Source organism: Akebia trifoliata, chromosome 16, assembly GCF_017979445.1.
Source record: "Akebia trifoliata isolate Shusen 1 chromosome 16, ASM1797944v1, whole genome shotgun sequence".
NCBI classification, from domain to species: Eukaryota; Viridiplantae; Streptophyta; class Magnoliopsida; order Ranunculales; family Lardizabalaceae; genus Akebia; species Akebia trifoliata.
In genome coordinates this window covers 30,269,096-30,294,492 of record NC_141390.1, presented here as the reverse complement: position 1 = coordinate 30,294,492, position 25,397 = coordinate 30,269,096, and the positions used below count along the sequence as shown (strand labels likewise).

The 25,397-nt window shown below is 35.0% G+C and overlaps 2 protein-coding genes across 2 annotated transcripts; both read right to left on the bottom strand.

Moving 5' to 3' along the window:
* Positions 1–1,338, bottom strand: LOC147383443 (multiple organellar RNA editing factor 3, mitochondrial-like). The gene is made up of 4 exons (XM_086429111.1): positions 880–1,338; positions 677–774; positions 509–574; positions 1–367 (listed from the first exon to the last, which is right to left on the bottom strand). Exons 1-4 carry the CDS (start codon positions 1,239–1,241, stop codon positions 144–146), a joined length of 750 nt encoding a protein of 249 aa, XP_086285237.1. The 5' UTR covers positions 1,242–1,338; the 3' UTR covers positions 1–143.
* Positions 1,339–16,889: 15,551 nt separating this feature from the next.
* On the bottom strand, positions 16,890–21,586 carry LOC147383442 (Plant invertase/pectin methylesterase inhibitor superfamily). The gene is made up of 2 exons (XM_086428340.1): positions 20,479–21,586; positions 16,890–17,764 (listed from the first exon to the last, which is right to left on the bottom strand). The coding sequence occupies exons 1-2, from the start codon at positions 21,473–21,475 to the stop codon at positions 17,070–17,072; spliced, it is 1,692 nt and encodes a 563-aa protein (XP_086284466.1). The 5' UTR covers positions 21,476–21,586; the 3' UTR covers positions 16,890–17,069.
* Positions 21,587–25,397: the final 3,811 nt, after the last annotated feature.

Here is a 25,397-nt window from a genome sequence, read left to right as displayed (position 1 = left end):
TGACATGAAACGCCTGTGAATATTCACATTAAAAAACATTTAGTGTTTTATATTCATGTCAAAGCAAGGGGAGACCAGTCTTTATCTGATAACTAGAAATTTCAATTCCTACAAACCTTAATTCACTTCTCTAATGGATATCTCTATCCACTCTTAAATGTATTTTGTCCGCCCATCATGTTTGGTTGATATTCGGCTTCTCTTCGTTCTTGAGCCCAACTGTTATCTCTTGGTGGTTCTCTCCTATCAACCTGCATTGTTTCACGGCGCCTATCATATCGTGGACGAGGCCTACTCCTAGTTTGCTGCCTCTGGTCGAAACGATATTGTGGTCTATGAATGACTTTCCCATCGATAAACAAATCACCTAATAAAAGTAAATAAAAATGCAATTTTTAAAGTTTTTATCACCAAACATAAACCCAAATTGCTAAATTAAAAAACTAATAAAAATAAATAAAGATGCAATTTTTACAATTCCATCATCAAACCCTAATAACTAAACTACCTCCATAGTCTTTGTTGGGAACGTCTAGATACGAATCGGGCAATACCCAAAGAACATCAGGCAGGCCTATTCATCCCAGAAAACAAAAAACAAGAAAACAAGGTCACAAATTCACAAACCAATCAGACATTAAACTTGGAAACAACCCTCAAAACTCTAACCCCGCACCTTTAACTTTATGAGAGAGCTCTTCTGGGATCAAAGCGCCGAAACCTGTATATGTCGTCGTACAAACTGAGTAAATCTTCTTCTTTGCTTCCTCTTCACTGATAAGTTATAAAACCCAACAAACAAAAGATGATAAACATTAAAAAAAATCGAATTTTGAAAATTGGGTTAGAGAGTGAGAGAGCAGAGGAATCGCATCGAACCTTCCAACAACAGATGTGAGAGTTCTAACATAGGCTGAAATCATCTCGTCTTCTGTGGGTTTTGGGTCGTTGGGGAATTCCATGACGATGAGCCAATGCTCATAATCGCAACCATCGAGAAGGATGGTCTCCTTCGGGGGTCTGTTGCTCCAATTTGGAGAAGGATCGTTCAACGGAGAGTACCCTGAACCGGATGTTTTGGACCGAGTCGGGATTTTTCTTGACTCGGTAGTGGGTAGCTGATTCTGCTTCTCGAGGATTGCAAGCGCGAATCGTGAGCGAAAAGCGATAGATGGAGAAGGAGGAGAAGAAAGAGTTCGAGAGAGAAAAGTGGCGAGAGTTCGCCTGGTTAACAGCGCCATGGATTGAGCTTCAGTAGCTCTGTGTTATCTTTCGTCGTCTCTACTTGTTCTCGCTAGGGTCTTAGATTTCATTTTATTTTGAGCAAATTACTTAATGCACCCCGCGGCGGGGGCAGCTTTTCAAAGCCCTAGATTTCATAAACTTTTTCTTTCTTTATGCCTCCTCATCGTACTTTCAATCGGTGAGATCCATGATTCAAACGGTAGAGATCGACAATTCAAATAATTGAGATCAACCATTAATCCAATTATTCTTTGTAATCATCAAGACTAATGATTATAAATCAATGATTTCAAAGTTTGAGCATGAATATTTGAGATTAGTGGTTAATGTCTATAGGTTGTGAGTTTGATGCCCATTATTAATATTAATTTCTCAGGGATATCTCACAAGGGCAAACTCTCACTTACCTGGTGCATGTGATGTGTGAGCATTGCACGTACTTCAAGATTTGTCCTTGGATAAGAACATGATTTTACGAATTGGGGAAAGCCCAAATACGGGTTCAACCCGCTATCTACAAGAATATCTATTTATCAAAAAAAAAAAAAAGACTAATGATAATTTGATGCTATATTTTTTTAGACACCCCTGAACGCTCTCTAACTTGGGAGTTACACAATCGTAAATCTTTTTCTTGTGTATCCTAAAGCAGAGGATCCATGGTTCTGTGATGGGGGTGTTTGATAAAAGAGTGTCAGAATATCACAACTCAAAAAATAAAAATAAAATAATTTTTTTTTTGAGATTAACTATTCAAATTGTCAAGATTGGCCTCTTACAATTGTTGATCTCAACAAAACAATCATCAATCTTGACTATTTGAGTTTGATATTTTATAGAGTTGAGGGCATCAAGAAAGAATTTTTTTACTAATTGGGCTGTTAAGATCTCATCTCAAAAGTAAGAATACATTTGGAAAGACATTCCTATCATAGGGTCTATTAAGTATTATTTAATTTTTATTTTTCTTAGATGCTATAAACATTTTGGTTGAGTGGCCTATAATCAGTATGGTGACTTAGGAACATTTAGTTATGAACTTTTCTAGCCTCAATCAACCATTGAGGCTCTCCATCAAACAAACAGTTAGGTAGTTGAAGGAGAAGTAAAGACGTTGTATTACTCCATCTTGAAAAATTATTTACGTTGAAGTCAACCTCGTAAGATATGTGTAAATTCATTCCCAGAGAGTAATAGGAGAGAGATAAGAAATTGGGTGCATTTCTTGAGTGAGATTAGGTATATATGCGTTTTCATTAGCTTGAGAAATAAGTTCATAGTAAAGAAAAAATGATTTTCCATCCATTTGTAAATGAGAAATATTTTTGATAGAAGTGTCTCCAAATCCAAGCATACATTTTTTTTTTTTTGTTCTTGTTTTCCTATTAGATTGGAAAGTGCAAACTAACATGGTGTATCTCTATGAGAGAGAGAGAGAGAGAGAGAGAGAGAGAGAGATCCTTATCAAACTTTTATAATATATAATATGGATGATACATGCTAACCAGAGAGCCTAGTAAAAGAGAGAGACAGAGGTTGCCGATCACACTTATATGATACAAGTTTGCTTCACAAACTTATATAACCTAATACTTATAGACAATATTACACACCAACAACAGAGCCGATCGGGGAAGTGGGGATGGTTTATGAAACTTGTATGCATAACATACAAGATGGACGGTAGAAGAGGGCCTATCAAGGCTTATGAGGTGATAATTTTCTTTGACGACGATCTACAATTAGAATACCACCAAAATTTTGGACTGCCCGAAAGCAATCAATGGGTTCTTTTTTGGGAGGAATTTGTGCCCCCGACTGAGATGAAAGATGAAGCTCTTGAGCATGCCTCTCCTTCCGCATATCATCCAACATAGCAAACCCTGCAATCCCAGCTTTTACAACGTCACCTTGTCGTGCCATTCGAAGTATATACTACACCACAGAAACTAAAAAATCGAAACAGGTTTTGTTTTGGTTACACAATGCTAGATAAACATGACCCCTTTATATAATAGTTCTACATTGGATCGCCACCAACTTTGAATTAAATGAATGAAGTTCTAATGAGTCTGATTTGATTTATTTAATTGCTTTTTTTACATCCATATTCCTTTCTATCTCTTTGGAATAATAATTGAGCCAATCCACCTTGCCTTTATTTACTACACAACCTTAATTGGGGTGCAAGTCTCCGGGAGAGCACGTAAAGGTGCCAAGTTTAAAAAATCTTGGAACAAAAGAATCCAATCATGCAATAGTGCCAAGCTAAAAATATCTTATGACCAAAGCACTTTTGGACTGTGTTCATCATCATAGAAGTCTTATCTCAAATATTTGAGGTCATATATGCTATGGTACTTTTCACGGGCTTTCCTATTCTATTCAAAATAAACTTTTGGTCATAGATTATTTGTTTTACTTGCTAATTAGTTATCACTTACTCAATATCTCTTACTAAAATGGTGAAATCATCTATTTTACAATTTATAATTCATAATTCACAATATTTATAAAAATAAACTAATTTAATAAATTTATTCCTTAGAAGGCAATCAATTTACACTTGGTATTCTTTGATGGTATCACTAGTGTTTCAATCTTATAGACAACTTCTAATTAGTTACACAAACAATCTTGATCAATCATATTATATACTATAATTTGTCTGTGCTTACAAAACAATTATCCTCTTTGAGAATTAGCAAGTAAAAAAGGAAAGATAATAAAATTATAGGGGTATTATTGAAAAAGATGTAGAAAAGTAAAGACAATAAAATTGAAGGGGTATTATTAAAAAATGTGGAGAAAAGGAATTAATGAGAATAAAGTTGGAGGGTATTATTTAAAAGCGGCGAAAGAGAATTCAATAAAATTGAGAGGTATTCTTGAAAAGAGAGGAGAGTAAAAAATTATTTAACAAGATCCATGGCAGGATTAAATTCCACTCCCCTACTTATTTTTAGATGAAATTTGTGTTTTGGGTAAAATTGTAGTTTATTATTATATAATTACCTACTTAAAACACTAATCATTTTTTCATTACAATAATTATTTTTGAAGAAATAAAAGATCAATATCTATTTAAGAATTTTTTTATTATTAGAATATTGATGGAACAAGGTTGTTTGCGAAGAACACTGTTCCAAATTTTGGGAGCACGACTCCAATATTTTCAGAACAAGTTTAGAAGTAAAAGCTTCCATTTTTAAGAGAAATATACAAATACCAATATGTTGCAAACTGTTTTACTACTTACAATCACAGTTGTGGAGTAGATATATCAGGTTTGAGAAGAAAAGCCTTTGCAGAGCTTTTTCTTTTTAAATTAATGGGAATATTAGCAACACTTTTAATCCTAAGAGAAAAAAGAACTCCAAAATATTCCAGTTTACCACGTAAGAAGCACAATCCCCATCATGGAGTATTCGTTCTCATCCCTGACTAGCTTTAAGGATTATTTTTGGACTCTTCACTTCTCACCTAACTAGCTTTCAAATGTTGGTTCAAGGAAACCGCAATGCATTGCGGTTCCCTTGATTTGCAGCTCGGCATGTGAAGATATACTATTCATTTTCACTAATTCTAAAGTAGTGATTCCCTATGTCCTAAGAAAATTTATACAGATGACATCATCTTTTGGCATATCATGACATAAACATTATCAAGTGTATGATTAGCCTGTGAGGACCTTATGGCATCATTATCATCATGCCATACTTTTTTGTGTGTGTGTGTGCGCGCGCGCTTATCATAGTTATCCCCACCCTTCTGGTGATATTAATCCGACGGTCACACGCACAACCCTCTCGGAAAGTCCTACGTGCAACTGGTTGAGTCAAGGGTCAAACGAACTCTGGAGGGTGGCCGCTCTAAGGAATTCATTGTTTCGTGGAGTTTAGAACACTTGACCTACCCTTCCTGAGAGTTTATCAAGGTTCGGCTTGCTACTAGGCCAACCCCTAGGGTTAGGACCTTATACATACTTGAAAGTTAACTATTGAAGGTTAGTGGCCACCCAAAAGAGTGCAATTAACCACCTTATTTGGACCAATATTTGGTTGTCATCTAAACAATCTAGACCGTCTAAATCGTGGTTATTGGGGCAATAATTACAGTCACTAGTGACTGTTTATAAAACAGCATTTCATACCTTGTTTTCAGTACAAAAACAATAAAATCAAAATTTTATAGTATTTTCAAATTAGAAAATATTATTATTCTCTTCTTGATTGGATTTACAATCTTAAAGGTTAGATCTATTTATGTTATTTTAAAAACAGTAAGAAGTAAGAGAGAGATTGAACTCCATTATATGGTATAAACACGTTTGCCAACAACACATTTGCATATTGCGAATCAAATTAGAATTAGGCAAATAACATTTAAAGACAACATAACCTCAATGTGTTTGAAGATCAATATTTTATTGGCAAATTTACCAAAACATGCACCACATTTCGATTAATTACCAAAATGGTAAACTATAGCAATTAATTCCGAAAATGGTAATTATACCATTTTTGGAATTAATATTTTTTACCAAAACGGTAAAAACAGTAAAATGTAATTTTTTTTATACCAAAAATACCCTTCTTTTTTTTTTGATTAAAATTACAAAAAATCCTCTCCTCTTTCATATTTCTATTTAGTGTTGGGAAGATTAAAAAGAAGAGAAAGATTTAGTTGATTTTAATTTATTTCTAAGGTTAAAATGGTAAATACATATGTAAAACAAAAAAGGGTATTTTCGGTATAAAAATATATATTTTACTGTTTTTACCGTTTTGGTAAAAAATATTAATGCCGAAAACGGTAAAATTACCGTTTTCGGAATTAATTACTACAGTTTACCGTTTTGGTAATTAATTATGAAAACTGTACTATTTTGATAAATTTCCCTATTTTATTTTCATAAGCAAGCAAGGTTTTCTTTTTTAATTTATGAAAAAAAGAATACAAGTGTGAAAGAGGGCACCCACCTAAAGTTACAGAGAAAGGAGGCTAGGAAACCTCATCAAATCACCAACATAGGCAGCCTTATTCACCCGAATTAGGCAACGCTGACATAGCTAGAAGATTAAGATCGTGAGAAGCCCTTATGAAAAGCATGAACTATTACATTTGTCCATAAGTTATTGAATAGAATTAGGAGTTTAGAAATTCACTTCCACTATAAAGCTGTTATGACTTAGTAGATTTGAAGTCTTACCTAAGTTAGTTCGTTGGGATACGTAGACTTGTGGTAGGGGAACTCATATCTTCACTTACAATTCCAATCGTGTAAATATGAAATCCAACAGTTGAGACAAAATATGTACCTCGAGAAACCATCTCATATCCCTAAGATTTATCTCAACCGTTGGATTTCATGTTTCAATATTTGAGCATGAGTATTTGAGATTAGAGATTCAAAATGTCGAGATTGAACTTTTACAATTGTTGATCTTTATGACAATCACCAATCTTGACTATTTGAGTTTCATATTTTATTGAATTGAGAGGGTATTAAGAAAGAAAAATTATATTAACTGAGTTGTTAAGATACCATCCCAAAGTGGTACATTTAAAAAAGCATCTTTATCGTAGGATCTGTTAGGACGAGGGAAAAAAAACGTAGATTTCCTAGAGATGAGGATCAATAAAGTTTTTTTTTTAGATAAACGTTTCCTCAAGAATCCCAAACATCTCAACCTTCTGTCCAATGGAGAGCCTCAACTGTGGATTGAGATGAGGAAAATGCTAAAGTGATCGAGGAAAAGCATCTATGGTTCCATACGCACCTCCATGTCAGCTAGTATACCATATGTCCATTATAATTCTTGAACTTCATAGTGGTATTAATCCATCTTGAAAAATTATTTATGTCAAAATCAACCTCACAAGATGGGTGTAAATTCATTTCTCGAGAGTAATAGAAGAGATGTAAGAAATTGGGTGCATTTCTAGAGTGAGATTAGGTATTTGTTTTCATTTGCTTGAGAAATAAGTTCTTAGTAAAGAAAAATCGGTTTTCCATCCGCTTGTAAATGAGGAATATGTTTGATAGGAAGTGTGTCTAAATCCAAGCATATACATTTATTTTTATTTTTTCGTTAGATTAGAAAGTGCATACTTACACGGTGTTTCTCTATGAGTTCGAATTCAAACTTCTATACATAATATGAGTCCAGATAAAATGACTCGCCCGGTGGCATACTCAATCGACTCCATGACGTGGACAAGTTCAGGAATCATAGATCTGTGTGCCTCGGGATACACAGCTCCATTGAGATACACTTTTTTTTTAATGGGGAAGTGCAATCATGTATCCCTAGGCGTACAGATCTACGATTCCAAACTTGTTGCGTTAGGGAGTCAATTGAGTATGCCACCTGGTGAGTCATATTATCACGACCCATATAATATAGAGAGATTTACTGGGGCAGACCTAAATGTTGTACTTTTATTACAAAAAATCCCTTGGAGTTCTGACAACTCCAAGGGAACCCTACTTTATGAAGTTTGTTACCCACCAAACCTTACTTTATCAACTTTGTTACCCAACAAACCTTGGAGTGTGGATCCACGTCATAAAATTCAAATTGATGGGATTAATTTGTTACTTAACATACCTTAGAGTGAATGTTATCAACATCAATTTGTGGCTTTCAAAAACATGATCTGATGGCACAAGGTTATAAAGGACTAGATTCTAAGAACTTTGAAAGCACAATAATAAAAAATTTAATTTCACCGTTGAATTTTAGTTTTAAATTTCGGAGTTCCGTAGCCATCTATTTTCAACTACTATCAAACGCAAAAAGGTTTTTTGTTTGAATTTTTTCCATAAAATTTAGAAGTCTATGGCATTAGATTGCTAATTTGATAATCTAAGTGGGTGCAACAATTCTTAATAAGATTTAATATCTTACTTAGTCTTATTCATAATGTAAGGTTTGCTCAAGTAACACACTAGATAAAGTAAGGGAGCTAAAATCTCTCTATAATATATATAACATGTACGATAAACCAGAGAGACTAGTGAAAGAGAGAGACAGAGGTTGCTGACCAAACTTCTATAATACAAGATTGACCAAACTTCTATAATACAAGGTTGCTGACCAGACTTCTATAACCAAATATGGACTATACATACCAACAACAGAGTCTAGTAAGAGAGAGGAAGGGGGGGGGATGGTTTGTAAAACTTGTATAAATTAACATACTATGAAGTCTAGTAAGGCTTACGAAATACTTCCTTTTTACGATGATCTACAATCAACATACCACCAAACTTTTGGGCTGCCTGAAAGCAATCCATGCCTATGGGTTCTTTTTTGGGTGGAATTTGTGCTCCCAACTGATCGGATGAAAGAAGAAGCTCTTGAGCATGCCTGATGTCTTTCCGCATATCATCCAACATAGCGAACCCTGCGATCCCAGCATTTACAATGTCACCTTGTTGTGCCATTTGAAGTAGCAACTACACTACAGTAACTAAAAACTCGAAACAGGTTTTGTTTTGGTTACGCAAAGCTAGATGGACATGACCACTCTATATAATCGTTCAACATGGGATCTCACCAACTTTTTATTGAGTCAAATTAATTTGATCTAATTGCGTTTTTAAAAAACATCCATATTCATCTCAATCTCTTTGGAATAGTTGAGCCAATCCACCTTGCATGTGCGGGTCTATTCACGCGAAAGCGCAAAGCTCAAAATATCTTAGGACCAAAGCATCTTTAGACCGTGTTCATCATCATCAAAACCTTATCTCAAAGATTTGGGGTCATATATACAATGGTCACTTTTCATGAGCTTTCTTATTCTATTTAAGATAAACTTTTTGGTCATAGATTCTTTGTTTTACTTGCTAAGTTATCACTTACTATCACAGTATCTCTTACTAAAAGGGTGAAATTATCTATTTTACATTTTATAATTCATAATATTTATAAAAATAAATTAATTCATTTAATAAATTTATTCCTTAAAAGGCAATCATTTTACCCTTGGTATTGTTTGATGGTATCACTAGTGTTTCGATCTTACTAACACCTTCTAACTAGTCACAAAAAACAATCTTGATCAATCATATTATATACTAGAATTTGTCCGTGCCTGCAACACAGTCATCCCCTTCGAGATTAAGGGGGTAAAAATAGACAGATAATAAAGTTACAAGGGTATTATTAGAAAAGGTGCAGAGAGGTAAAAGAAATAGAGCTAGAGGTGTATAACTGAAAAAGGGGGAGAAGATGAAGGAGAGTAAAGTTGGAGGGTATTATTGGAAATGGGTAAATGAAAAGACAAAAAAATTGAAAGATATTCTTGGGAAGGGAGGAAATAGAAAACAATAAAGTAAAAATTATTTCTCACGATTCGTGGTGGTATTAAATCCCAACCCCGGACTTTTAGATGAAATTTGTTTTTTGGACAAAATTTTAGTTTATTATTATTTTTGAAGAAATAAAAGATCAATGTCTATTTAAGAAAAAAAAAATTATAAGAATATTGATGGAACAAGGTTGTTCGTGGAGAATGCATTTCCAAAATTTGGGAGCATGACTCCAATATTTTCGGGACAAGGATTAGATCCCAAATTTTGCAAACTATTTGCAATTTACAATGGCAATTGTGGAGTAGATATTCCAGAGCTTTTTCTTCTTAATCTAATGGGATTCTTAGAAGCACTTGTAATCCTAGATGAAAAAGCACTAAAAAATATTCCCGTATACCACATAAGAAGCACAATCCCATCATGATGTATTCCTTCTCATTCATTACTAGCTTTTAAGGATTTTTTTATTATTGGGCTTTTCATTTCTTAGCTAACCGCATTGCGGTTCCCTTGATTTGCATCTCGACATGTGAAGATATACTATTCATTTTCAATAATATCTTGGTTGATGTAATCTCCATAAATACCCTAATAGGGTTCGTGTAATATTATTGATCCAAGAATTCCCAATAAAATTCAGATTTTCATACCTTATTTTCAGTACAAACAAGAAAATCAAATTTATATAGTATATATTTTCAAATTAGAAAATATTATTATTCTCTTCTTGATTGGATATACAATCTTAAAAGGGTACATCTATTTATGTTAGTGTAAAACAGTAACAAGAGAGAGAGAGAGAAATTGAACTCCATTATATCTTACAAACATTTTATTTTGTTTAGTAAGAAAGTCTGAATTGTGGCAATTCTAATTATAAGTCTGAATTATATCCTACAAACATGTTTGTTAGCAACTCATTTGCATATCTCAAATCACATTAGAATTAGGCAAATAACATTTAAAGACAACATCAACCTCAAGGTGTTTGAAGATCAATATTTTATTTTCATTAGCAAGCAAGGTTTATTTATTTATTTATTATAAATATATTGAAAAAAAGAATACAAGTGTGAAAGGGGGCATCCTCCTAATGCTACAAAGAAAGGAGGCTAGGTAACCTCATCAAATCACCAACATAGGCAGCCTTATTCACCCCAATTAGGCAACTCTGACATAGCTAGAAGATTAAGATCGCAAGAAGCCATTACGAAAAACATGTACTACTACATTTGTCCATTAGAAATTCACTTCCACTATGAAGCTGTCATAACTTAGTAGATTTGAAGTCCTACTTAAGTTAGTAGGTTGGGATAGGTAGACTCGTGGAAGGGGAGCTCATATGTTCACTCACAATTCCAACTGTGTAAATATGGAATCCAACAGTTGAAACAAAATATGTATCTCGATAATCCATCTCATATCCCTAAGATTTATCTCGAACGTTGGATTTCATGTTTACATGGTCAAGATTTTTAGTGAACATACATATATGACTTCATTTTGCATGAGTCTAGGGATTCCCACCCTTAGTAAGACTAGACTAACACTTTTTTTTTTCTTGTTAGATTGAAAAGTGCAACTAACATGGTATATGTATATACATATATAGGTCCCGTTCCCCACCCTAAGCTTTACCCTATATTTTAACAAACGTGTTTTGTCTTACATGGGTTAGAAGTTTTGGAATGAGCTGATTTTTGGTGAGAATAATCTCTATGGTGAGGAGATCATTCTCACCAAAAATCAGCTCATTTCAAAACTTCTAACCCCATAAAAAATGATTTACAAAAAATGGACGGTCCACAATTTTTCAATTTGTAAACATAGGGCTAAAAATTTCGGAATGGGCTGATTTTTGGTGAGGATGATCTCTATGATAAAGAGATCATCCTCACCAAAAATCAGCCCATTCTAAAACTTCTAACCCATGTAGGACAAAACACGTTTGTTAAAGTGTAGGGTAAAACTTAAGGTGTTGAACATTTCCCACATATATATATATATATATAGGTCCCGTTCAGCACCCTAAGCTTTACCACACACTTTAACAAACGTGTTTTGTCTTACATGGGTTAGAAGTTTTGGAATGGGCTGATTTTTGGTGAGGATGATCTCTATGGTGAGGAGATCATCCTCACCAAAAATCAGCTCATTCCAAAACTTCTAACCCCATCAAAAATGGTTTACAAAAAATGGACGGTCCACGATTTTTCAACGTGTAAACATGGGGCTAAACATTTCGGAATGAGCTGATTTTTGGGGAGGATGATCTTCTAATCATAGAGATCATCCTCACCAAAAATCAGCTCATTCCAAAACTTCTAACCCATGTAGGACAAAAAACGTTTGTTAAAGTGTGTGGTAAAACTTAGGGTGCTGAACATTTCCCATATATATATATATGGGAAATGTTCAGCACCCTAAGTTTTACCACACACTTTAACAAACGTTTTTTGTCCTACATGGGTTAGAAGTTTTGGAATGGGCTGATTTTTGGTGAGGATGATCTCTATGATTAGAAGATCATCCTCCCCAAAAATCAGCCCATTCCGAAATGTTTAGCCCCATGTTTACACGTTGAAAAATTGTGGACCGTCCATTTTTTGTAAATCAATTTTGATGGGGTTAGAAGTTTTGGAATGAGCTGATTTTTGGTGAGGATGATCTTCTCACCATATAGATCATCCTCACCAAAAATCAGCTCATTTCGAAACTTCTAACCCATGTAAGACAAAACGCGTTTGTTAAAGTGTGTGGTAAAACTAAGGGTGGCGAACGGGACCCATATATATATATATATATATATATATATAATATATATATATATATATATATATATAGAGAGAGAGAGAGAGAGAGATTCTAATTAAACTTTCTATAATATATACTATGGACAATACATGCCAACCAGAGAGCCTAGTTAAGGAGAGAGAAACATAGGTTGCTGATCAAACTTCTAAAATACAAGATTGCTTCTATATCCTAATATGGACAAAATACATACCAATATATATATATATATAATATATATAGAGAGAGAGAGAGAGAGAGATTCTAATTAAACTTTCTATAATATATACTATGGACAATACATGCCAACCAGAGAGCCTAGTTAAGGAGAGAGAAACATAGGTTGCTGATCAAACTTCTAAAATACAAGATTGCTTCTATATCCTAATACGGACAAAATACATACCAACAACAGAGCCTAGTAAAAGAGAAAAAGAAACATAGGTTACTGGTCAAACTTCTATAATACAAGATTGCTTCTATGACCTAATATGGACAAAATACATACCAACAACAGAGCCTAGTAAGAGGGGGGGAAGGAGGGATGGTTTATAAAACTTGTACAATAATAGGCCTATATCTTTGGCTTACGAAGTGGTTTCCTTGGATGGTGATCTATAATCAAAATACCACCAAACTTTCGGGCTGCCTCAAAGCAATCCATGCCTATGGGTTCTTTTTTAGGTGGATTTTGTGCTCCTGGCTGACATGAAAACCTCTCCTTCCTCTTTTGATCATCCAGCATAGCGAACGCTATAGCCCCAACTTTTGCAAGATGATCACCTTGTCGTGCCATTTGAAGTATGTAGCAACTACACCACAGTAACTAAAAACCCGAAATAGGTTTTGTTTTGGTTACACAAAGCTAGATGTGCTAACCCCTTTATATAATAATTGTTCTAACTTCTACTGGGGATCCTACCTTTCTATTAAACAAATAAAGTTCTAATGAGTCTAAATTGATTTAATTACTTTTTTACATCCATATTCCTCTCTATCTCATTTTTGTAGTAGTTAAGCAAGCCACTTTGCTTCTTTTTTTATTTTTCCTTGTCTTTACATACTACATGAGCTTAGTACTGGTGTGAGAGAACACGTAAAAGTGCCACGATCAAAATATCTTAGGGCGAAAGCATCTTTGAACCGTATCGTGAAGCCTTATCTCAAAGATTTGGTGTCATATATACTATGGAAACTTTTCATGAGCTTTCTTATTCTATTCAAAATGAGTCCTGATAATATGACTAGCCAGATGGCATACTCAATCGACTCCCTAACGTGGGCAACTTCAGGAACCATAGATATGTACGCCTTAGGATACATGGCTCCCTTGGGATACACTTTTTTTATGGGGAAGTGCAATCGTGTATCCCGAGGTGAACATATATACGGTTCCCGAAGTTGTCACGTCAGGGAGTCGATTGAGTATGCCACCCGACGAGTCATATTATCACGACTCATTCAGAATAAACTTTAGCTCATTGTTTATGTTCATTTCTTTACTTGTCAGCAATCACTTACTTTCTCTTACTAAAATGGTAAAATCCTCTATTTTACAACTTAAATTTCATAATATTTATAAAAAAAACTAAATTTTTAATAAATTTATTCCTTAAATGGATGTTTGATGGTATACATCACTAGCGTTTTGATTTTATTGACAATTTGTAACTAGTTATAAGCAAACAATTTTAATCAATCTTACTATATATTCCTAATAAATAAAAGGACTTAATAATTAACATTTCTCCTACTTTGAAGGTTTTAGAGGAGATGTGTGTTTTCAACAAAATTTTACTTTTTCTATTATTGTATAATAATTAAGGCTAATTTTAAAATAATAATAATAATAATAATTATGGCTACCTACTTAAAATAATAATCACTATTTCATTACAATAATTATTTTTGAATAAATAAAAGTTCAATATCTTTTTAAGAAAAAAACAAACTTTATAAGAATATTGATGGAACAAGGTTGTTCGCAGAGAACACATTTCCAAATTTTGGAAGCATGATGACTCCAATATTTTCGGGACAAATATTAGCTCCCAAAGCGTTGGACTAAGGTTTGGAAGTAGAAGCTTGATTTTTTTTTTTGGTAAAGAAATACCAATACCAATATGTTTGCAAACTGTTTTACTATTTACAATGACAATTGTGTAGTAGACATATTAGGTTTGAGAAGAAATTAAAGCCTTTGCAGATATTCCTTCCCATCCGAATCTTAGCTTTCAAATGCTCCTTCAAGGGGACCGCATTGCGGTTCCCTTGATTTGCATCTCTACATGTGAAGAGATATTATTGAAAATGCGGTTCCCTTGATTTTCATCTCTACATGTGAAGAGATATTATTCATTTTCAATAATGCCAATTAAAGTAGCGATTCCCTGCGTCCCATTTTATTCGTGCGCAGATCCTCCAAGATGTGCTCCAGTGTTTTTTTGCTAAATTCTGGACCATGGTCATGACAGATAATGGGTCCCCCCTGCAAAGACCAAAAGGGATCATCCTTATCCAACACTACAATTTCTTGCTGAATGGCAGCCTTCAAGTTAAAAGTTTGGCGACCCAACTCTTCAAGCTAGACCCAGCCGTCCTAAGAAAATTTATACAATTGAGGTCATCTTTTGACATCATCATCATGATAATTATCACTATCACCATCAAGTGTATTAGCAGATGACTGTGAATGGAGGCATCTCTCAAAGTTAACCATTGGAGGATAGTGTCCACCCTAAAGGGTGCAGCCCTGCCAAATTACATGAACGAATTGTCTAAGCGATCCATTTGAATCGAGATTATTGGGGCAATAGTCATAGTGACTTTTTATGAAACAATATTTTATACCTGGTGTTTAGTACACAGGAAATTCAAATTTCTATAGCATTTTCAAATTAGAAAATATTATTATTCTCTTCTTGATTGGATATACAATCATGATTATTAGATCTATATTTATGTTAATGTAAAAACAATACGAAATAAGAGAGATATTGAACTCCATTACATCTGTAGAGGGTAAAATTAGTATTTCATCGAGACGTTACATGTGCCCTGCCGCCCTGGTGAAGAGCTGGGTTGGAGAGCACAAAGATAATGGCTAGAGACTAGTGGTACTTAGAGTAGGGATAGAAAGCAGTCAGGGCAGAACTGATTGTTGTATTCGCATATTCCCATATTGCATGAATAAAGCTCCAAGATCCTAGGAGAGATCCCAAGGATCCAGGGGCGCAAAGTGAAGGGTTCTAATTTGGGTTTAGGATCCCTGTAATTACGTGATTTCCCGTAATTAGATTCTGAATGAAATTGTAACCTGTTCATTCAATCTTTCTTGCAATTCTAACTTGATTGTCAGAGGATTATTGGCAGATACCACGCCGGTTCCATCAAGATGGAGCAAGAAGCATCTTCTTGGAGTAGCAGAGCTAAGTAGTTTGAGGTAAGACTTGGATTTGCCTCTACAACATCCTATAACATGTTTGTCACCAACCCATTTGCATACCCCGCGTGAATCATATTAGGATTAGGCAAATAACGTTTAAAGACACGAGCGACCTCTATGTGCTTGAATTGCAAAGAAATGAGGCTAGGAAACCTCATCAAATCATCAACATAGACTGCCTTAACCACTGAATTAGGCAATTCTGACATAGAAGATCAAATTCACAAGTAGTCTTTATGAAAAGCATCTGTTATTGCATTTTTTTTTTTTTTTGCAAAGCAAGCAAATAAGTATGTATTGATCAATCAAAAAAAAAAAAAAAGTATTAAGGAATGAAACCCTTATAGGTTTACAACACCAACATGAAGCAGGGCTAATCTATCTCCCAACTATCATTTTCTAGAAATCAAGGGAATGCTTTCTTCAGACTACGCTGTTGGAGGATTGACTAACTATAACAAAGTTAGTACCCCCCCCCCCCCCCCCCCCCCCATTTATGCTGTTTAAAATCAACGAAAAATCCAACTCAATTAGAAGATTTACATCTTTCAGGTCATAACAAGCGTTTATAAGTGGCATGAACTTCATGAACAAGAGGGAACTGGTGCCAAATATCCGTGCTAGGCGCAGTGGGCTTGGGTAATAACTATACATGTATGTGCTTGTGCCCTTGAGCTCAACCTCGCTAAGTAGCTCACAGTTATGTTCTTGACTTTCATTGATGGTAATTTCATTTATTATGTATGAGCAATAAATTCGTGGCAAACTCGATTTAGGATTCCTACGAGGGATTTATAGTCTTTCTTTAGGCAGTGAGATTTAGAGATTATAACTTTTATTTTCATGGAAGCAATAAACTTGTAACATAGGCAGTCTTGCCAAACCACAAAAATTCTGTCATTTTCTCTGTTCTTTGATTTGCACTTTATTTTGATTGTTATTGTTGTTTCCCACAAGAAATTCTCTACGCTCACCTTTGTTTGGTAGTTATATATGTAACATTGTACAGAAATTGCAACAATTAGCGTTCTTATGGCTAGAAGAAGATGTGCAACTTATGCAAAAGTCCATGATTGTATACGATCTGATTACGAATTGGACTACTTATTCAATGCTTTTCATGTAGTAGTAATAACTGATCTAAATAATCCAATTATGACAGAATCATGAAGCAATTCTTACAAATACATTAGCATAATATGGCATCCTTAACAGGATTCATCGATAACGCAAAATGCGGACGAGGCTAGACAAACTTTTTTAGCTCAAATTAGGATTGAATGGAATCTTAGTGGCGGGTAACCACTCATTTCCCTGTATAAAAGCCGCTACCGAAAACTGATTTGCCTCTGTAGAGCTGTTGATGACTCTATAACCAGGCCATTTAACCCTTTTAGTTGTATTTGAACCAGGACCTCTGTTCATGTACTCTCCATAGTAAAGAGTAGTTAGAGCAAAATCACCTTCCCATTCTAACCATCCAGCAGGATTGATTAGATCATCGAGATACGAATGTATGAAAACAGTCCTAGAATATTGTTTCCATGGTCGACCCAAGTACGTCTCAAACGAAGATTTTACTGGGATGAGATCGGCTGCAGCAGTAACTTTGCTAGACAAGATTGAAATCCCGGTGTTTTGGTTTGGGTCTTCTCTTCCTTGAGCAGTGAAGATGTTTTTCTGATTGGGATTTGGCTTTCGAGCGTATAAATTACAGTCTTGTAATACAACAGCTGCATTTCCAAATATGAAGTCAATTGTACCGTACACGTCACATTCTTTGTAAAATTGTCGAAGAGAATGGACGTATAGAGTATCTTGGTAACCAACGAAGCTACAACGATAAAAAGCAGAAAGATCTGAACCGCTTCTTAGGGCCACTGCTTGATGTTTACTAGGCCCTGCTGAGTTCTCGAAGGTCATATCTCGAGCGATGAATCCATCTCCAACCACAGCTGTATGAGATCAAATATAATGTCAGCTATGATAAATGTACAACAAGTGAAGTATTGAGCCTAAGACGTATGGAAACATGAAAACATAATCTTGTTCATCAATTCCATTATGTTTAAAACCATAATCTTTCTAATTAATGCCGTAATCAATTTTTGTTACACATGATTCGAATCATCTTAATCATTTTTTCTTAACTAATCACCTACCGTGGCTTGTACTTTTTTCACGATTTGATTCAACTCCAATTTTACCTTTCTTAATGTGTCCATTCATCCATCTCAACTTCTTCATCCATGCTTCTTGATTGTCCAATATGTAAGACCAAACGACCCGTCCAAGTTGTCTCGGTATCGTTACCAACAAGACTAGTTGACAAGTCGTTTCAAAGATATGGTTTGTTCTAATTCTAAGGCATTTTGTTAAATCTCATCTAAGACGATTCAAATAAATCGGATATCTCGTCTGAGACGACTTGATCTCGTTCATAGACGAGACGTCAAAACTAGTTTTAAAACCTTGCTAGGAATCAGTTAAACTTCTTGTAGATATAAACATTGGTCTAAACAATAAAATAATGAATAATGTTAAAGTAACCTCAAGATTGTACCTCATATCGCACTTTCGTGACATAGAATTGTGTAGGAAGCATATATGCTTTTAAAAAAAAAAAATAATTGATCCCACATTCAGACTCAAAAGATATTCTATGCCAAGAATTGATCACTAGAAAAAGATGGACACAAGATAAAAAAAAGATGAAGATTGCCCGGTCAGCTTTCTAACTAATAAGAGATATTTATGACCACTTAACGACTTTGGTGCACAAAAGTTGCCATCCATAAAAAAATATATAAAAAAAATTGAAAGAATACTTAAAGCCCCCACCAATTTAGTTCATTATTTGGACAGAGTTGCTAAAAGTCAATAAAAACCAAATTGCAACTACGTTGCAAGCACCTGATAAAATTCATTTATTTTTAGAGAGTTACTTTTGCCACACCAAATTTTACTAACACCACACCAATTGTGTCCAATTCTTTAGATAGGAATTGGTGTGGCAATAGCAGCTCTCTGTTTTTATTCTTGAGGGAATCTATGTGGGTCCCACTAACTTATGATTGATCCCTATCGAAAGTTGGGGTAGGCAACTGGCAACCTTGCGTAGTACTAGACGACACGCTATACAGCTTTATTTCTAAGTCATAGATTGGGGGTTTAGTCTTAGTCTTAGATGGAAAGGATGAAACACATGATCCATCCTAGGGATCCGTTGGGAAATCGCTAAGAATAATAATCCTAAAAGAGAAATTAATGTCTCCTGTTCTGGAGTTAATAGTTCAAAGAAACAGACACAGCTATTTCTTTGAAAAAACTAGGATGGAAGGAAAAACACAGGTTTCCTAGCAAAACGAATCCCTAGGAAGATCTTCCCAGTTCAACCATACTTTTGATGCTCCATTACCCTTATTTTACTTATCACACGCACACCTCTACCAATCTTTGAATATTTTAAATGAAAAGGAAACTTCTTAGCCAACCCAGAATTGAGAAAGCATATATTTCTCTAGATCTTACATTAACTAATCCCTAGGGCTATTTCCCTTCCTATAATTAGGTCATTAATGAAGTTCGTTGGATATTAAGTGTCCAACATCGTTGAACCTTAATCCACAACTTGCAAAAGAACTTTGGTGGGTCAAACCAGGTGGACCCTTGTGACACATATAGTCAGTCTACTATGCCACTTTTTGTTCCCATATGTTATTCAAATTCTAACGGTCATATTTTTACCGTTGGAATCTGAGTAAAATTCAAACTCTCCCTGGATTTGAGTCTTAATTTGTGTAAAAATCAGTTTGATATTAGATTTGATTAAGGACTTGAACGTTAAAAGTGATTGTTTTACTAAGTAAGGGCTGGAAATGCTTTAAGATGGGAGGGAAACCTGGGTCTCCTAGACATCAATACAATTTTGGGAATCCCTAGGAAGATCTTCCTAGCTCAACCATATTTTAACCATCATTTAACTATCACACCTATGTCTCTTTATTTGAAAATTATAAATAAAAAAAGGAAAATTATTGTCCAACCCAGAATTAAATAGAAGAAAATTCTAGAGATCTTAAACACCTCTGATCGCTAGGGTGAGCCCCGTCCCATTAGACCGTTACAGTGGTTCGTTGGATACTCAGTGTCCAACGTCGTAGGACCTTAAATCCACATGCAAAGGGATTTTGGTGGTCAATCAGGTGGACCCACAAAGTCTGCTGCCACTTATTGCTCCCATATGTTACCCGTGAAGAGTCGTGATAATCGGACTCATCCACGTGGCATACTCAATCGACTCACCTGACGTGACGTGGGATTTGTAAGATCCATAGATTTCCTTTCATCGGGATTCACAACAGGATTAGATTTATGGGGATGTATGCTTGAGTATCCCGAGTCAAAAATTCTATGGTTCTAGAACACCCCACGTCAGGGGAGTCGATTGAGTATGCCACGTGTGAGAATCATACTATCACTATTCCACGCGTGAATGAAGGCAAATGTGCCAGTTAGACTAAAATGTACCGTATCAAAAGACAACAATCGTTGATACCTTAATTTTAGGTGTTGTAGGCCCAGATGCCATTTAAATATGCTGACACACGAAGCACCGAATAACTTAGGAAAACGCCGGAATAACAATTTTTTTTAAAAGCTCCCTTACCGACGGTAGCAGATCTGAAAGTAGTCCACCCATCAATGACATTCCGATTAGCCTTCACCACTGTCTTCTCAATACCATCACCGACGAACATCAACGTTGTCTTCTTCCTCACAACCTCCACATTTTCCAAATATGCCCCTGCCTTTATATAAATGACAAATCTCTCCTTAGTCGAATTAGGTGCCGCAGCTACAGCTTCACTAATCGTTGTAAAGTTCCCACTCCCATCCTTCGCCACCACCAAATCAAACTTTGTCTCGTTAATCGAGGATTGTAACAACCGTCGATCTTTCTGAGACACCCATTTTGGAAACCCATCCACCATATTACCGTACTCCGGAAATACCTCATCATCCTTCTTGTTCGACTTCATGTTGGGTATCTTCTTGAGCATCACAAGAGAGTTACTAACTAACTGTGATATTTTATACAAGCCATCTTCGATTATTTTTCTCACATGTTCACCACTATAAGCAAACCCATCAAGACACGTGTACTGATTTGTCATGGCAGCACTGAACAAGGTCTGTAAGTCGTGGTAGTGCTTTGAAGGGGAGCTTTTGTTTGATTTTGATAGATCAGACAGAGCTGAGTGAAGCTCAGCAATGGTGTCTTGGAAGAGCTCTAGACAGTCTTCTAGAGCTCTCTTTTCAAGTGGGTTTAGCTTCTTGTGGGTTTTTTCGATTCCAGTGCAGTTAGAAGCGGAGGTATGGACGACATGAACAGTGTGATTGACAGTGGAAGAGATGATTTGTGGGACTGTTTTGGAAGAGAGGTCAGGGAAGGAAGAGAGAGTTGAAACACAGAGTTCTGGGTATAAGGTGCCTTCACAAGTTGAGTGAGCGATTTGAAGGTGTTTGTGGAGGTGAAATGGTGTGGTTTTGGTGGGTTTTGGAGTGTTTTGGAGTGGTGTTATTGTGGGAAATAGAAGTAATAGGATGGTTGAGATGGTAAGGAGAGAAAATAGGATTTGGGATGTTGTTTTGGGATTATACATTGTGGATTCTGTTGAGAGAGAGAGAGAGAGAGAGAGAGAGAGAGGGTTTTGTTTGAGTTGATGAAGAGAAAGAGAGGAGATTGGGTGGTTGTTGGAGGATGGAGTAATGGTTCTATTCTGAACTCGCATCTAGATTTTAAAGTGTTGAAGTTTCTGAAGTAAGTGTCATTGTCAGATTCCTTATTGCCTTTGACTTTGTCCATTATTTGGATACTTTGCAGAGAGATTTACAGAGCAGATCTTTCTTTTCCAATTTTATTACGGAAACTCCTTTACTAATTAACAAACCTTACTTTATGAACCAGACACAAAAATTTAGCAAGATTTCAAATCGAACTAAAAATCATTGGACCACATGGATTATTAAATTGAAAACCCAACACCACAGATTTCTAGATTTCATAAAAAGGAATTCAAGAAAAAGTCATTTTTCAACTCGAGTGAAGGTATTTGAAAAGGATGATTATCAAACTCCCAAATTTTTAACTAAATCAAAATGATGATTTATTTATTGGATACCACACAATGAGGTTAGGATCCACTTCAAGATATGTTTAGTAACAAATTAATCTCTTTATGAGTTATAGATGCATTTCACGTGATACAAGTAAAATAATATCTACGATTATGTGATCATCTCCACGTTAGAAATGTGAGAATCACAATAAATCCATGTATCACCCAGCATTACTCGAGCTAGAAAATTCTTGGGGGGACTTTGTTTTTCATTGCATTGATGTGATAGTCATAAATGTATTTCATCGAGATACGAGCAAAAAGCATTTATGATTATGTAACCACCTTCGCGTTAGAAAGGTGAGAATCACAGTAAATCCCTGTGTCACCCCAGCATTACTCTTATGAGCTCGATCCCCACTCCAATATTAAACTTGATAAAGTCATTTCATGGGTAAACTTCATAAAGTAAGGTTCTCTTGGAAATGTCATAACTTTATAAAAAGAAATTTTTAATAAAAATACAACAGTTGGATCTGTCCCATAAATCTCTCTTTACACATGTGTCGCCAATAATGTACAAAAGGACTTTCTAGTTTTCTTTCATAAACCAACTGATAAGGCGCTCATAAACATGACCTATAGGATCTTAGGAACAAAATATATTTGATTAGAGATGAGTTTTGCATTTTCTTTGGAAATCCCTAGCATCCCAATATTCCAATTTTCTTTATAAAAAGGACATTTCTTGCCTCAAACCATATTGTCCAGGGAAAAAAACTTTGATGAAACATCTTCATTGAATTACACGTAGCATTTTCAAGGAGGTACTTCAAATTTTTGCAAATTTGTAGAGGCATGAAATAAATTCAAAACACCGCATATCTTGTAACAATAAGGGTTTTTTCAAAATTTCGAAGTGGCCTACCCATTTCAAAGCTGGACTCGGTTGTCCATCAACATGACAATTGGGATTTGTGGAAAATAATACAAATTTCCTGAAGACTATTTTTGATCTTTTAAGGATTAATATACATTTTCCTAGAGATACATATTTTTTTGGGAATTTGTAATTCCCCAATGGCTAGGTCGATGGAACGGGTTGAGTCTAGCATTTCTCTACTAAGGAAATATCTTTACATCCCAATTTATTAAATTATTTATGAGAACCTAATGAAAGATTAAAACACAACATTCAAAGACTACAAATAACACATTCAAACAACTATAACAATTGTTTACAATTAGGTTAGACTCATAAAATCTTAAATCTAGCAAATAGATATCTAAGCAAGAGAGAGAGAGAGAGAGGCACCCCAACTTTAACTTATTCTTAGCCAATGACTTAATTTTTTTTTTTTTTGGGGTTAATAAGTAGAAGTTAGGGTGTCAATAGCAACCCTCAAAAAGGGTTTAAAAGATTCAATATTAGTTCTAACGTTGGTTTCAAATCTCACCCAAGACGGGACGACTTGCTTGAGTCATCTTGGTATCATTTGTGAACAAGACGGATAGGCATGGTGTCCCAATTGCTCCATATCTTGTGAGTTAAAAAAGATGACTTGGACAAGATTTTGTCAAGAAAACTCAGCCAAGTCAATTGGGATTTTATATATTTTACTTAAAATAATTATTTTTTTTAGTATTTAAATTCATATTGTTTAAATAAAATATAATTTTAAGATCAAACATCTTCTAAACTAATTTATTTTATATAAAAAAAAGATATAATTATTTTCATACAAATATATCTAAATAAATAAATAATTATTAACGGAGTTAAATGGTCTATCTCGTCCAAGACAATTCGGTCTAATCCATGAAATAGAGGAATGACAAACCAAATTTTAAAACCATGATTCTAACTGCATATTTAAGTTGTTCGAATTTCTAATTTGATTTGGTGAATTTCCAAGTGATTCAGCCTGATTAGCGAGTTGACTCCGCAAATTTGTTCGAACAAGCTCAAAGTGGAGAACACTAGAAACCCAATCGACCAGAGCCAACTCTGCTTCGAGTTGACTCTATTTTTAAAAGCAATGGTCCCCCCTTGTTTGGTGTTTGGATACCTACAAAACCCCATATTTCCTTTATGCCCGCATGGAGACTCTTTCAGGCCCATTACCCCATGAAGACATAGCCCAGTTCTTGCTTTTTCTACAAGACATGGTCCCCATGCATGGACACTCTTTCAGGCCCACTAAAGTATTAATGATCAGTCACTTATTGCTTAGGCTACAAGCCGAAAATAGGCCTAGCTGATATAGATGGAAAATGAGCTTTGTGCAGTGTTCTTGTCACACTACTCTTTTATTATTATTTTTTCTTTTATGACTAAGCTGGATTTGAACGCACGACCTATGTGTCTAAGCCCTATTACAGACATTTTTTTTTTTAATTTAAAACATAAAAAATGCTTTTAAAACGTAAAATCCTTTTTTTTGTTGTTGTTGTTGTTCTAATTGTTAGGGGTATAAAACGTGCTTTAAACAAGAATTTTAGAAAAAAAATGAAGTTTTTTAAGACTATGGTTCAGCCTGTTTCATGTCAACAATGTCAGTTACCAAGTCATCATGGGTGGGTGCTTTTCTAATGCAAGCAAAACCACAATATGAGATGAAAAAATGTGTGTTCAATGGCAATATGGGCTTTAATTTTGTCCTAGTAATTGTCTTTAGCACAATTAAAGCTCAATAATTTATTGTCGTTCAACGTATGGGGTCTTAAAATAGAGAAGGTCTCCAGACATCCCAATGCACAAGCCAGTGGCCTATGCTTAATAGTTGAATGCTCGGAAAAGGGCGGAGGAATAGTGGCGAAAGGTGGTGAAGTTGCTGATAAGCGATGGATGAAAGATGAAAATGTAATTCCACAAGAACAATATATTTGTACTACAAATTGACTCAAACACAATAAGGAATGACATGATACAGATTACTAAAATTGCCTGGTTACAAGAAGGAATCAGCCCAACCAGTTCAAGAAAGCTTTGCTTGGAAGGCCGTGTCGTGCCGTGTCTACTCACACAGACTTCCGATTTTCCCATAAAAGTGTGAGTATCCCAATTCCGGTTTCACTAGAATATTATTGAATTTACCAAATCTAATTACTAAAAATTTAACAAACCACAACGATTGGATTCACAAGTCTTTTGATACGTGGTTCGTGGAATTCCAAGAGCCCAAAATGAACTAAATCACGAATTTGAACACTTCATACTTATTCGCGGTTTGGTACATGATGAAGTGATGAACAAATTTGGTAACGTAGGTTTGGCTTAAGATACTAGACACACAGAGGTGGAAATTTTTTCTTTGTTTTTATTAATACTTCATACTCATTTGCTTAACACTTCATACTCATTGCCTGTTGGGGTCAACCAGATAGTAAGTATTTGATGAGATTTTTTTTCCGCAGAAAAGTCAATCCAAGATTTCATGAAATCTTAGATTGACTAATTATAGAA